This window comes from Buceros rhinoceros, unplaced genomic scaffold (assembly GCF_000710305.1).
Source record: "Buceros rhinoceros silvestris isolate BGI_N320 unplaced genomic scaffold, ASM71030v1 scaffold11393, whole genome shotgun sequence".
NCBI classification, from domain to species: domain Eukaryota; kingdom Metazoa; phylum Chordata; class Aves; order Bucerotiformes; family Bucerotidae; genus Buceros; species Buceros rhinoceros.
Window position 1 is genome coordinate 1 of NW_010403111.1, and position 12,306 is coordinate 12,306.

The window sequence follows — 12,306 nt, forward strand, 5'->3', positions numbered from 1 at the left end:
ATATATATATTATATATAAATTTGTTTAAACCAGGCACAGAGAACTTTGGAACACACAATACTGAAAGTCACCTATGATAATCTCTGAAGGTCAGGTGTGTACAAATTCCCCCATCAAACATTCGTTCCTATAGCTTTGACAATGCATACAGAGATCTTTTATTTCCTCAGCACTTCAAGTGAATTGTACCTTAAACACGGTGGTTCTAAAACTGTACCATACTTACCAGATTAAGACTATAGATGAGCTGATTAAGTGCCACCACGTTCTACTGAACTGTGTGCTTTACTTCACAACAGAGCTGACTGCTCAAAGGCCAGTCTCACAGCAGTGAAAAAACATGCACAACTGAACCGAGAGCAGGCAATGGCAGGGCACTTAGGTACAGCCTAGAGGTTCATCGTGGAGCACGACGGTAAAAAGTACTGGCCACAACAACCAGAGAACCAGTACTTGCACACACAGCTTAAGGAAAAACATGTTATCAAACTGTACTTTTACATGAAGTTCAAGCACAAACTTTTTCCAATATTCTCAATTTGCCAGAAAGCTCTGAAGAATATACCCTCCACCAAAATTTAAAGATGTAAAATTCTGCACATTCAATTCCACTTTAAATCACAAAACAAGCACTCGCTTTTCAGCCACCTGTGAATTTAACAAAACCCCCTTGCAATTTAAGATTAGCAAATGCATTTCTGATCTACAGCTTTCATGTAACATTACTAATAATACGTCTTCTTAAAGAGGTTCTCTCAAAACTTGCATACAAAATATACTGTGGGTAAAGGACACAGAGAACATTATTTCCATTCTCTCTAACAAAACACCTAGTGATTATGTGCAGTGTCTTAATGCTGATGTTAGAAGTTACATGATTCCTGTTCTTCTCATTTTACTTGTAACAAGAATTAGAACTTCAGAATTGCATGTACAAGACGGACTGTGAAGAGTACGAATTAGTGCTTGTTCCAGGTAGGTGCTGCCATAGGTCCCTGTGGAGCCCTTTCAACAGTCACATATTCATCAGGGTTGTCAAAAGCTTCATAGTGGATTAATAAATCTTGAATAGCACACTCCTCAATCTGGAAGGAAAAAAAGAAAATGTATGTCAGTGTCAGATCAACGTTTACATCAGTAGCACAGTTATGAACTGGCTTTACTGGTACGGAACGCATGTCTATTACAGACCTCCTAATCAGGAATAAACCTTGTGTCTGCAGGCCCTGCTCCTCATGTGAAACTTGACCCACCCTGATACTGGCTGGAAAGGCAACAGAGCAGAGCACAGGCACTCCAGGAGGTCTGCATTGCTGAAAACTTCCTAACACAGATGATCAAGGAGCTGAGGATCTCTGCTGGATCTCATACTTACAAAGAAGGACTGGTCAGGGATAAGAAATTCGAGGGCAGCCTTTGCTGCAATGACCATGAGATGATGCTCAGGATCTTGAGAGATGGGAATAAGACATCATCATCATCATGGCTTGGCTTCGCAAACAAAGACTGGGAAGGGTTTTTTCTCACACTCACTGCAAGCGATGAGTGCACCCTTCCAGCCTGCGCAGTGGATTTTTTAGGTGAGGCGCAGCGTGTGCAGAACTGGCTCCGCCCTTTACACCTGAGGTTCATCTGCCAGGGCATAGCGAGCCTGGACGGTGACAGCAAAGTCCTCGGGTCGTAGGTTTGGTTAGAGTGTCCTTCTCTTAGATGGAGCCTTACAAGGCTAAACGAGCTCCATCTGACCAGGTTTGGAGTCAGAGTTGTCCTTCTCCTAGGATGGTTGCCCGAAGGCTAGTGAGCCCATCCTGCCCGTGGACACACTTTGTCTGACCCTTCAGTTGAGACCTGTCTGGCCTGGGAGACCCCACCGGAGGCATATGCCACCACCAGCAGAGCTCTCAACCTCACAAGAGTACGCAAGCTCCTTCCCCATGACAAGGGGATGCCCGTGAAAGAGGGGAATAAGACAAACAGCAGGATAACAAACTCTTCGGAAGAGAAGACTATGATCTGTTCAGGGATCTGCTTGAAAAAAAAAAAAGGGGGTCCAGGACAGCTGAGTGATTTTAAGAATTGACTCCTTCAAGCTCAAGAAATGGTCCATGCCAATGAGCAGGAAGACAAGCAAGAGTGGCAGGAGGGCTGCATCAACAAAAAATAGAGCTGTTGACAAAAATCAAACAAAAAGCAAAAAAAGGGGGTCCAGGACAGCTGAGTGATTTTAAGAATTGATTCCTTCAAGCTCAAGAAATGGTCCATGCCAATGAGCAGGAAGACAAGCAAGAGTGGCAGGAGGTCTGCATCAACAAAAAATAGAGCTGTTGACAAAACTCAAACAAAAAGCAAGCATATAAAAGGTGGATGCAGAGAAAAGGTGACCCAGAAGAAAAACAGAGACACTGACCACACAGGAACAGAATTAGGAAAGTCAAAGCCCATATGGAGTTGAATCTGCCAAGGGCCATGAAGGGCAACAAGAAAGGCTTCTACAGCAGCCGAAAAATTACATGGGCCCTCTGCTGAACGATAAAGTACATGGAAAAGGCTGGGGAACTACCAGCCTTCCTCATCTTGGTCTTTAGCGATAAAATCAGCCTTCAGCAATCCCAGACCCCTGAGGTCAGAGCTGGTCAATATGACTGAGTGCCCACTCAAAAAATTCTTTGAAAGGTTATGGCACTGAGGGCTAGTTCCTGAGGACTGGAAGGAAGCAAATGTCATTCCTACCTTCAAGAAAGGCAAGGAGGATATGAATGACTACTGACCGGTAGTCTTGATCCCTAGGACAGTGGTAGAGCTTAAATGGACAAGCATAAGCATGGAGATATAAATGGGCAGTGAGACAGACTGGAAACAGGCTGAACTGGTTATGTCACACAGTTGTGATCAGTGACACAAGTCCAGCTAGAGGCCAGTCACTAGCACCAATACTGTGACTGAGACTAGGGCCAGTACTGTTTAACATCTTAATTAACTACCCACACAATGGGACAGAGCGCACCCTCAGCAAGGCTGCAGATAGTACAAAGGTGGGAGGAGTGGCTGATATGCCAGATGGTTGCGCTGCCACTCAGACGGACCCAGGCACACTGGAGAAATGGGCTACAAGGAACCTCATGAAGTTAAAAGGAAAATGAAAAGTCCAGCTCCTGGGAAGAATAACCCCAAGCGCACTGAGGGCTGACAGGCTGGAAAGCAGCTTAACATAAAAAGATCTGGGGTCCTGGTGGACAAGCTGACTATTGGCCAGCAGCATGCTCGTGTGGCAAAGACGGGTGACAGCTTTCTGTGCTCTACAAGGGATAGCATTACCAGCAGATTGAGACAGGTGATCCTCCCCCTCTACTCAGCACTGGTGAGACATATTTGGAGTGCTGGGTCCAATTCTGGACTCCCTAGTACAATAGAGACATGGACATACTGGAGACAGTCCAGTGAAGGGACACAAAAATGATTAAGAGCTTGGGAGCATCTGATATATGAGGAGACACTAAGCATGCTGCAGTTCTTTGGCATGGAGAAGAGAAGGCTAAGGGAGATTTTGTCAAAGTGTATAAATATCTGATAGAAGAGAATAAAGACAACTGAGCCATGCTCTTCTCAGTGGTATCCAGTGACAGGAGAAGAGGCAATGAGTACAGACTGAAATACAGAAAATTGCATTTAAAAATAAAAACCATTTTTGCCTGTAGGAGTGGTTAGACACTGGATGGGGTTTCCCCACAAAGAGGCCATGGCGTTCCCATCCTTATAGATATTCAAAAGCTGCCTGAACACAGCTTTGCGCCACCTGCTCTAACTGACCCTGCTCTCAGCAAGGGTTTGGATTAGACAGTTTCCAGAGGTTCTTTCCAACCTTGACCATTCTCTGATATTGTGGATGCATTAATCATGAATTCAGCAGTCAATCTGACTTTAATATAGGCTTACCTTATCAAACAGCAATTTGAAGTTATTATTAAATGATGTTTAATATCATTATGTAAATAATATTAAGTGTATCGATACATAATTAATCCTAAAAACTGGTATCTGAAGCAGCCATTGGAAACTCCTTGTGTTACTTCACAGCTAGTAACTTAGCACTTTACCTGAATCAAAGCCAAAGGTTTTTCTCTGCTCCTAATAAGAGCAGCTTCTTGCTGGAGTTCTTCCTCTACAATAGCTGAAAACATGACTGGTGCTATCAGTGGAGAGCTAGTTGGTGATGCTGATAGCCAAGGACTGCAAAAAAACCCAAAAGACATTATGAGGCAACGTCAAAGAAGGTCAGCACATCACACAAAAAACAAACTCCAAAAAATCTAAGCCACCATCAAACTTACTTATGACTCTCCAGCTGTGGAGAACCCAGAACATGGTCTTCCAGATCTGGGCTACTTCTAGTGGCGCACCTGGAGAAAGGTAGGAAAAGACAGTGATAGTCACTGACAGAGCACTCTCCTATGTTGTACTGTGAGGTACAAATTTACAGTAGGCAATTACAAATGTTTAACATTCGTCAAAAAGACAGGCATTAGGATGTAATGCTAAGTTAGTCTTTTAAGTGTGATACTGTAACTAGAGGAGACGCTGACACTTATTTCTGACTATCAGAACTTAATGGATTTTCAGCTTAGGCATTAATTCTGGCATTTCCTAACATTTGAGCAAAGGTACTTTTTTTAAAAATAAAGGGTTTTTTATATCTAACATAATGAGTTATGCACTAACAGCTTTGACTATAAATGTTTGCAATTAATATAAAAAGAATACGACTTCAAGACAAAAAAAAAAACCCAAACAACTGTCCTGTATTAAAAATAAGCATGTCATGTAAAAGAAACAGTGCTACTGCAGCACTACTAAATTCTTTCCTCAAGTGTAAACCCAGAAAATATGGACTTACAGTACGTATTCTGCATCCACCTCCCACATTCATAATAATTGCATAAAACTAGAATTAACAGAATTGAAAAAAATCAAACAACCCCATTCCCTAAACATCAACAGAGTTCCCAACAGGAAGGTATTTTATTCCACTGCAAAATGTTAACCTCTCAACAGAAAGAAGTCACACTTGTTATACTGTATGCCTTGAGACAAGGATACTTGTCAGAATAATCCTACACCAGTAAGAAGAGAGGAACCTGTTCTTGTCATTTAATACCTACCTTTGGCAACACTTGCAATTTCCAGAAATCTAAAAAAGTGTTACAGCACAGGAATACTAGCAGACTTTTTAAAATTATTCTACGGCAATGAAAAAAAAAAAAATCTAAGGGTGTTGGTACTTCAGTTAATCAGTCTCAACTTTCTTTAAGGCTTTCGTAATCTTCTGTAAGTGGCCACGAACTCTTGGAAACAAGGAAAATCTATAGAAAGCTCAGAGAACTCCAGGAACTGCTAAGTTCTCCACCTGAAATATTTTCCCCAGAACAGAATTCCAAGGACAACAAGAACCACGATTCCTACACTGCTAAGCAATGAGGACGAGAGCTCAAAAAATCTGAAATGCAACACCCATCATTAGAAATGGCATTTAAATGAACCATGCCCTGCTTTTTGTCACAAAACATAATTTTGCCCATCAAACAGCTAAGGACTCAAAGTGAACACAAATTTAACTGCTCAGGGGGAAAATATATATATATATATATATCTGCAGCAACAGCTGTCAAGGCACATCACTGGACTTAAAAGAGGCTTTCTACAGTGTCACTCCCTTGAAACAAACCCAACAGATACACCCTCTGCCAGATCATATAGCTTCTGCATTTCCACCAGGAAAGCACAGTTCACGTTAGTCAAGATGATCCTGCCCCTCCACTTTCTGTTACGGTGATCATATCAGACACTGTCAGGACAGCCGTGGTACACTGTACGGAGAGGAAGTCAAAAAGGTGTGGTACTCTCCAAACTGGATGGTTCCAGATAACCATATTCCAGAGCTTTGAAAGAATTGACACACAAAACAACAGCTCCATGGCAAGAGTGGTCAAATACTGTTCTCCAGACTGAGAATCTATATAGTGCAGTTCCTTTATTTTAACCTCATTAACATGCAACGCTTTCTCCATAAGTGTTAAAGAATAGTTAAAAATGGGAAAAAGGTAGAAAATCAGTATCTTGTAATTTTTTTTCTGTTTTATTTTTGGTAAAATACTATTTTATTTAAGAAAGGTATCGGGTCATGTAATAAACAAATCTGGGAATTCTGTAAGACACTGAGTGAAGAGCCACATAACCATTTTTTTTTTTTAAAACACGTTTCTCATACCTTTCCTAACTAGCTAATTCCTTATTCACTTTACAGCTGAGTTAATCATTATTTTAGAGAATTAACTTCAAGTTAACTAAAAGAAATAACTAAGTTAACATTGGTGGACACAATAAGCAGCAAAGCTCAAACCAGTAGACAATATTAAGAGAGGCTATTAATTTAGCAAAGGATAAAAATGAGTTGTTTGACTGTGGAACAAAGCAATGGGAAAGGAAATTCTTAAGTATGAAATAAAAGACTATCTGAAGTGAAGGCTGTAGTAGCTACAAGCTGGGAGTTTCTCAGCTTGAAAAGAACATACCACGGTATACTGATCATGATAACGAATCAGAAGTATGTGGCTGAGGAAAAATCTTAAGTTGTTTCCATTTGAAACAACTATTTTTTGCCAACATACACCACACTGGACAAAGCTTATTTGGATTAGCTTTCAGTTTTGGTCTCTTAGGTTCAAGGAAGAATAATCTAAACTGTCACAGATGCAGAGAAGAGTAACTGATACTGAGTCTTCCCCGATAATCTGAGAGAAAACTGAAAATTAACTCTAACCTTGCAAAGGAAAGAACAGGAGAGGATGACTCCAGTTCATACAGACAGTATCTGGACTGATTTCTGATATACAAGGGCAGCCTCCTCCAAACACAAAAGCAGATCATTTCAATGTGCCTTAAGCAAACATGGCAGAAGGTTGGCAGGAATGAACAGATAACTCTAAATAGACTTCAAACTCAATAAGGTCACATATAAACTCTGGAAGCAGGAGCAGTCTACACCAGAGGAAAAAAAGAAATGCTACTTGTACAGGGACAAAGCTGTAGGAGCCAATGCTCAGCTGGAGCTGCAAACAACTGAGAGATGTGCAGGATAAACGGAAGGGCTTCTATACCAGCAAAAAGAAAAACAAACCAACCAACTATGTAAGTTTCCTGATGACTAGAAAAAGCTAAATGTTATACCATTTTCAAGAAGGAGGATATGGGGAACTACAGACTGATCAGTCTTACCTCAATCCTGGGGAAAGCTGTGGAGCAAATCATTCTGGAAGTAATTTCTGAGCACAAGTGGGACAAGAAGGTGAATGGGAACAGTGAGCATAGATTTAAGACACAAGGCAAGTTGTGTCTGACCAACCTGATTGCAGCCTTTGATAGGATGACAGGCTCTGCAGACAACCAGAGAGCAATAGATGCCATGTTCTTTAGCTTCAGAAAGGTCTTTGACTTGTTCTGTTATTGTAGCCTCATACTTGGTCTGAAAAATATGTGGAAAAAGACCTGGGTCTGTTGGTCAACAGCCAATTGAATATGAGCCAGCAGTGTGCCCAGGTGGCCAAGGCAGCCAACAGCATCCTGGCTTGTATCAGAAACAGTGTGGCCAGCAGGAGTGGGGAAGTGATTGTCCCCCTGTACTCGGCACTGGTGAGGCCACACCTTGAGTACTGTGTCCAGTTTTGGACACCTCACTTCAAGAAGGACATTGAGGTGCTTGAGCACATTCAGAGAAGGGCAACGAAGCTGGTGAAGGATCTGGAGTGCAAGTCTTATGAGGAGCAGCTGAGGGAGCTGGGGTTGTTTAGTCTGGAGAAGACTAGGCTGAGGAGAGACCTTATTGCTTTCTACACCTGAAATGAGGTTGTAGAGAGGTGGGGGTTGGTCTCTTCTCCCACATTGCAAGTGATAGGATGAGAGGAAATGGCCTCAAGTTGCATCAGGGAAGATCTAGGTTTAATATCAGGAAGAACTTCTTTACAGTGAGGATTGTGAAGCACTGGAACAAGCTGCCCAGGGAGGTGGTGGAGTCCCCATCCCCGGAACTGTTTAAAAGACTTGTGGATGTGATGCTGAGGGACATGGTTTAGGGACCCCAGCAGTGCAGGGTGAGTGGTTGGAGTTGATCTTAACAGTCTCTTCCAATCAGATGATTCTATGACTGAGTAAATGGACTACAAGATGGGTCAAAAAAGAGCTGGATTGAAGGGCTTCAGGGACTGCGGATTAGCTGTACAAAGTCCAGCTAGAAATCAAGTACTAGTGGTGGTCTCAGGGACTGATAGAGAAACCAATCCTGTTTAGCGTCTTTGGTTGAACAGAGCATTCTCTCACTGAGGCCACAAATGGATGGGGAAAGGGTGGGGAGGGTGCAGCAGTCCCCATTCTGGATGACAAATTGCCATTACAAGGTCCTCAAAAGGTTGGAGAAATAGGCAACCAAGAACTCATTAATTTCAAAGGCAAGTGCAAAGTCCTGTCTTTGGAAGAAATAGCCTCAGGCAGCAGTACAGGCTAGGGACCAGGGCTAGAAAGCAGCTGTGCAGAGAAGGACTTGCAGACTTCTGGGTGGCAGCAAGTGGAAGACAAATTCGCACATGTCATTTCACCAAAGGTGGCCGATTGCATACTGAGCTGTACTAGCAAAAGCGTAGCCAGGCAGTCAAAGGAACTGATTCTTCTCTTCTTGGTGTATTTGTTAGTCCAAATACAGAGTAACATATGCAGTTTGGGCTCCTCAATACAAGAAGGATGTTGTCAGGCTGGAACAAGTCCAGTGGAGGGCCACCAAGATTAGGGGCTGGAGCACACAACAAGAACAACTGTATTTTGTTAATCCTAAAGGAAGGTGCCAAAGAAGAGATCTCACTGCTGTCCTCAAATTTCTAACCAGAGGGTAAAGAAAAGATGCAGCAAAAATCTTCTTTAGAGGTACACAGTGACAGAGTAAGAGGCAACATACACAAGCGGCAAAACAGGAAATCCCAGTTAGATATAAGGAAAAAAAAAATGCCACTGTGGGTGTGATCATACACTGGAACATGTTGCCCAGAAACGCTGGCGTATCTTCATATCTGAAAGCAGCCACAACTCAATTGGAGCAGGCCTCAAGTAACGTGATCTGGTGTGACTTATTTTGAGCAGGAGGCTAAACTAGAGAATCTAAATTATTCTGTGATTTCAGCAGCAGGGAACTCCTTTTTAGATGAAGTCTAGATAAATCAGCTTCCATCTTTTACTGCTCTTGAGAAAGATAGTAACATAATAAAAAGTAGGAAAGAACCAGAGACAAGGAAGGAAGGAGAAGATGAAGAAGGCAGGTTTGTGCTTGCTGGATTGTTTAATTAATAGTGTATTTGTATAACTTACTAAATGTCTTAATTCTGGTGTCATCTCTCACCTTGAGCTCTTTTTCCACCTGCTTTAATAATGCTTACCTTCCCGCATGTTTGACAGTAACCAGTACCTATACAGCTCATTTGACAGCTACGCTCTCCTTCCCACTCACAATTCAAGGAACTCACAGCACTACTGTGAATGAATCCAAGTAGATTGTTATACTTAACAAACCTGTTTCAGTACAGATAAAAAGCCCTTTCCAGAGTAAGACTTCTAAACAAACAAACAAAAAAACCCGAAGAGCAACCAAAAAAATTACAACAGGAATATCCAAAACCTGGAATTAACAGTTCCAATGTCACAGCACACTCTAGTGATCAATCAAAAGATTTTAAATACCTGTGTCATCTCCCTCAATTTAAATGTGGCTTTAAAACGTAGGAAGCAGTTCAGATATTTTGAAGCTGTTTGTGCATACATACATCTGTGTTTCTTGCTAGCCAGACACTCAGTCCAGGTATTAAATTAACTGCAGATATTTACACATGCTAGATTAATTCCTCAGCTGGCATACTATGAGAAATAACTAGGAGAAATGGAAAAGATGGAAAACATGAACCTAGCATATACAGAAAAATGGAAAAAAAGCCTTAAAAATATAGAACTTGGAAACATGGAAGTCTTGAAAATTAGTCCTAAGTGGTTCTGCATGGAAGCAAACCAGCCGAGTATCATCAGTACTGAACCAATCTGATTAACTCAGTTGGCTGAACTTGCCATGACTCCTGCACAGCCACAAAGATGTCCCAGCACTCAGCTGCCCAGTGTTTCTTGAGGATTTGTTCATCTGAAGCCAGTTCAGGTCTGATGCTTCCCTGATCTAACAACTGCTCTCAGAAAAGCAGCACAAAGCCTGGTCTCCTGCAGAACCTCTCGGGTTTTGCTGTACCATCTGAGTCATGTACTACTTACTAGCTCACTATTAGCCATGCCAGAACTAGGCCATTCCCACGCAAAGCCACAAAGACTTATTTCCACTAAGAGTCTTCACTGCTCCCTTGAGGAACGTAGTGAAGACAACCCAAGCTGCCACAACAAAGTTAAGTCATGTCAGGCCTATGTTTTTAGCTTGGAGTGTGAGCTACGTATGCACAGCTGCACAGCATACCTCCCACGGCTGGGCTGCCCCTGGAAACAAAGCAGCCACATCCACATAGCCCAGCTTTTAGGCTGATCTGCCACTAGACTGGATCCAGTTCACATGTCCACGTTCATGGCACAGTTCACCTACAGAAAATTCCGGGGTTGCGTAAATTGGGAGGTAGTATATGGAAAAGCATTTATGCAACTACCAAAAAAACCCCCAAACCCTCATCCAGAGAGTTAAGAGAATATCCAGTTTAATCACTGCACAGTTTACCCAACGAAAAAAGCCAAAGCAGGAACAGTAACCACGCGAGTATCTTCTGTGTCCCACCAGCAAGTCTGACATCAACAGATGTTCTGACATCAATTTATGCTCCACACACATGCAATTTACTTTCCTTAAAAAGAAAGGGGTAAGGTGTGGATAATTAGTCTTCACAGAAATAGCCCTTGAATGCCACAGGCAAAAATCAGAGCTTTCTGTGACAGGAACTGTACAGCTGAAGAATAAAATTACCTCAAACTAGAAACTCAACTCCTAACTTTTAGATGGATGAACTAGTCACCTAGGCTCTTTATGTCTAATAGAGAGAAATAAGCATCTTCAGACACAATTTAAAACAATCTGAAATAGCCTGGAAGTGCCCTCTCTTCCAGCTGATTATAGTCAGCTTCCACTAGCTTAATGTTATCATTTTCAGACAGGTAATATATTAGGCCTGGATTCAGCTCAAATAATCTACTTTGAGAGTGCACGGACCAGCCAGACTGCAAAGACTAGATAGAGCAATGCAAAAGGAAGAGAAACGACTTTATGAAGTTAAAGTAGGTGTGACAAAGCTAATAATAGCACGCAGTCCAAATTCCTTATCACCACCCCCTTCCATCTCCTATACAACAAAATTCACAATACCTTTTTTCTTCAAATCTGAGCTTCGTGACCCTACATCTCCACTCACCACAATAAATAACTTCAGCTTTATCCCTCTGTTCCTGAAGAACGCCCACCTGTCTCACAAACTCTCCAGATCCCTCCTACGTCTCTCCTGTAACACCATCTCATACACAATGCTCCTATATTTTCAGCCTCGTGCTGTTTGTTGTCTACCAATAAAACATGTACTACTAACGTCCTAGGAAAACACCAGTTTCTATACAAGCTGAGCAGCCAAGAGGGAGACCAAGGAGAACTTTCTCTTCCTTATGGAGGGGATGGCTTTTGGAGAGAGATGGCACAGGAGTTCATAAGAAAAGCTGGGAGGTAATGGATGTCAGGGCTCCCTGTTCACCAATAGGCTCTGCAAACTCTTCTCCCTCAGCACCATTGAGTCAGGCTGCTATTTATGACTCAAATCTGTACATAAGAGCTGTGCAAAGGCTCATGGGGACTTCCCCTCTTTATTCAGGAGCTGCTTTTAAGCTCAGTCCTTCAGTCTCAGGCCTTTGAGTTATGCTGCAGTTATGCCCAAGCCCAGCTTTGCTGTTCCCGACCCTGACTTGACTCGCAGCTTTGAACTCAACCCTGCCACATCCCAATGGACCTGTCTGTGCACACTGACTGTGAGTCACCTTGGTTTCCGTAACGGAGCCTGCTCTGCTCACCTCATGTCCTGGGTTAGTCAAAACTTCCCATTTTGGAAGCTTTGTTGTAAAGTGACGAATCAGGTATTCCCTGCCATGTACATATAAACACGACATCAATTGGTTAAAAGTTCTGGTGGACTTCTTTCCGTTTCCAGGTGCTGGCCCTTTAAGAAGCAGCTGGTCACCAGACTCCGCGCTCTTCC

General features: G+C 42.4%; 1 protein-coding gene across 2 annotated transcripts in view; it reads right to left on the reverse strand.

The window, feature by feature from the left end:
- Nucleotides 1-801: 801 nt before the first annotated feature.
- Nucleotides 802-12,306, reverse strand: part of IBTK (inhibitor of Bruton agammaglobulinemia tyrosine kinase) — a 57,055-nt gene continuing 45,550 nt past the window's right edge. For both annotated transcript variants that reach the window (XM_010132887.1, XM_010132886.1), the window contains 3 exons: nucleotides 4,330-4,398; nucleotides 4,096-4,228; nucleotides 802-1,086 (listed from right to left, as the gene is read on the reverse strand). In XM_010132887.1, coding sequence (XP_010131189.1) covers nucleotides 961-1,086; nucleotides 4,096-4,228; nucleotides 4,330-4,398 — 328 coding nt within the window. In that variant the 3' untranslated portion in view covers nucleotides 802-960. The remainder of the gene's footprint in view (nucleotides 1,087-4,095; nucleotides 4,229-4,329; nucleotides 4,399-12,306) is intronic.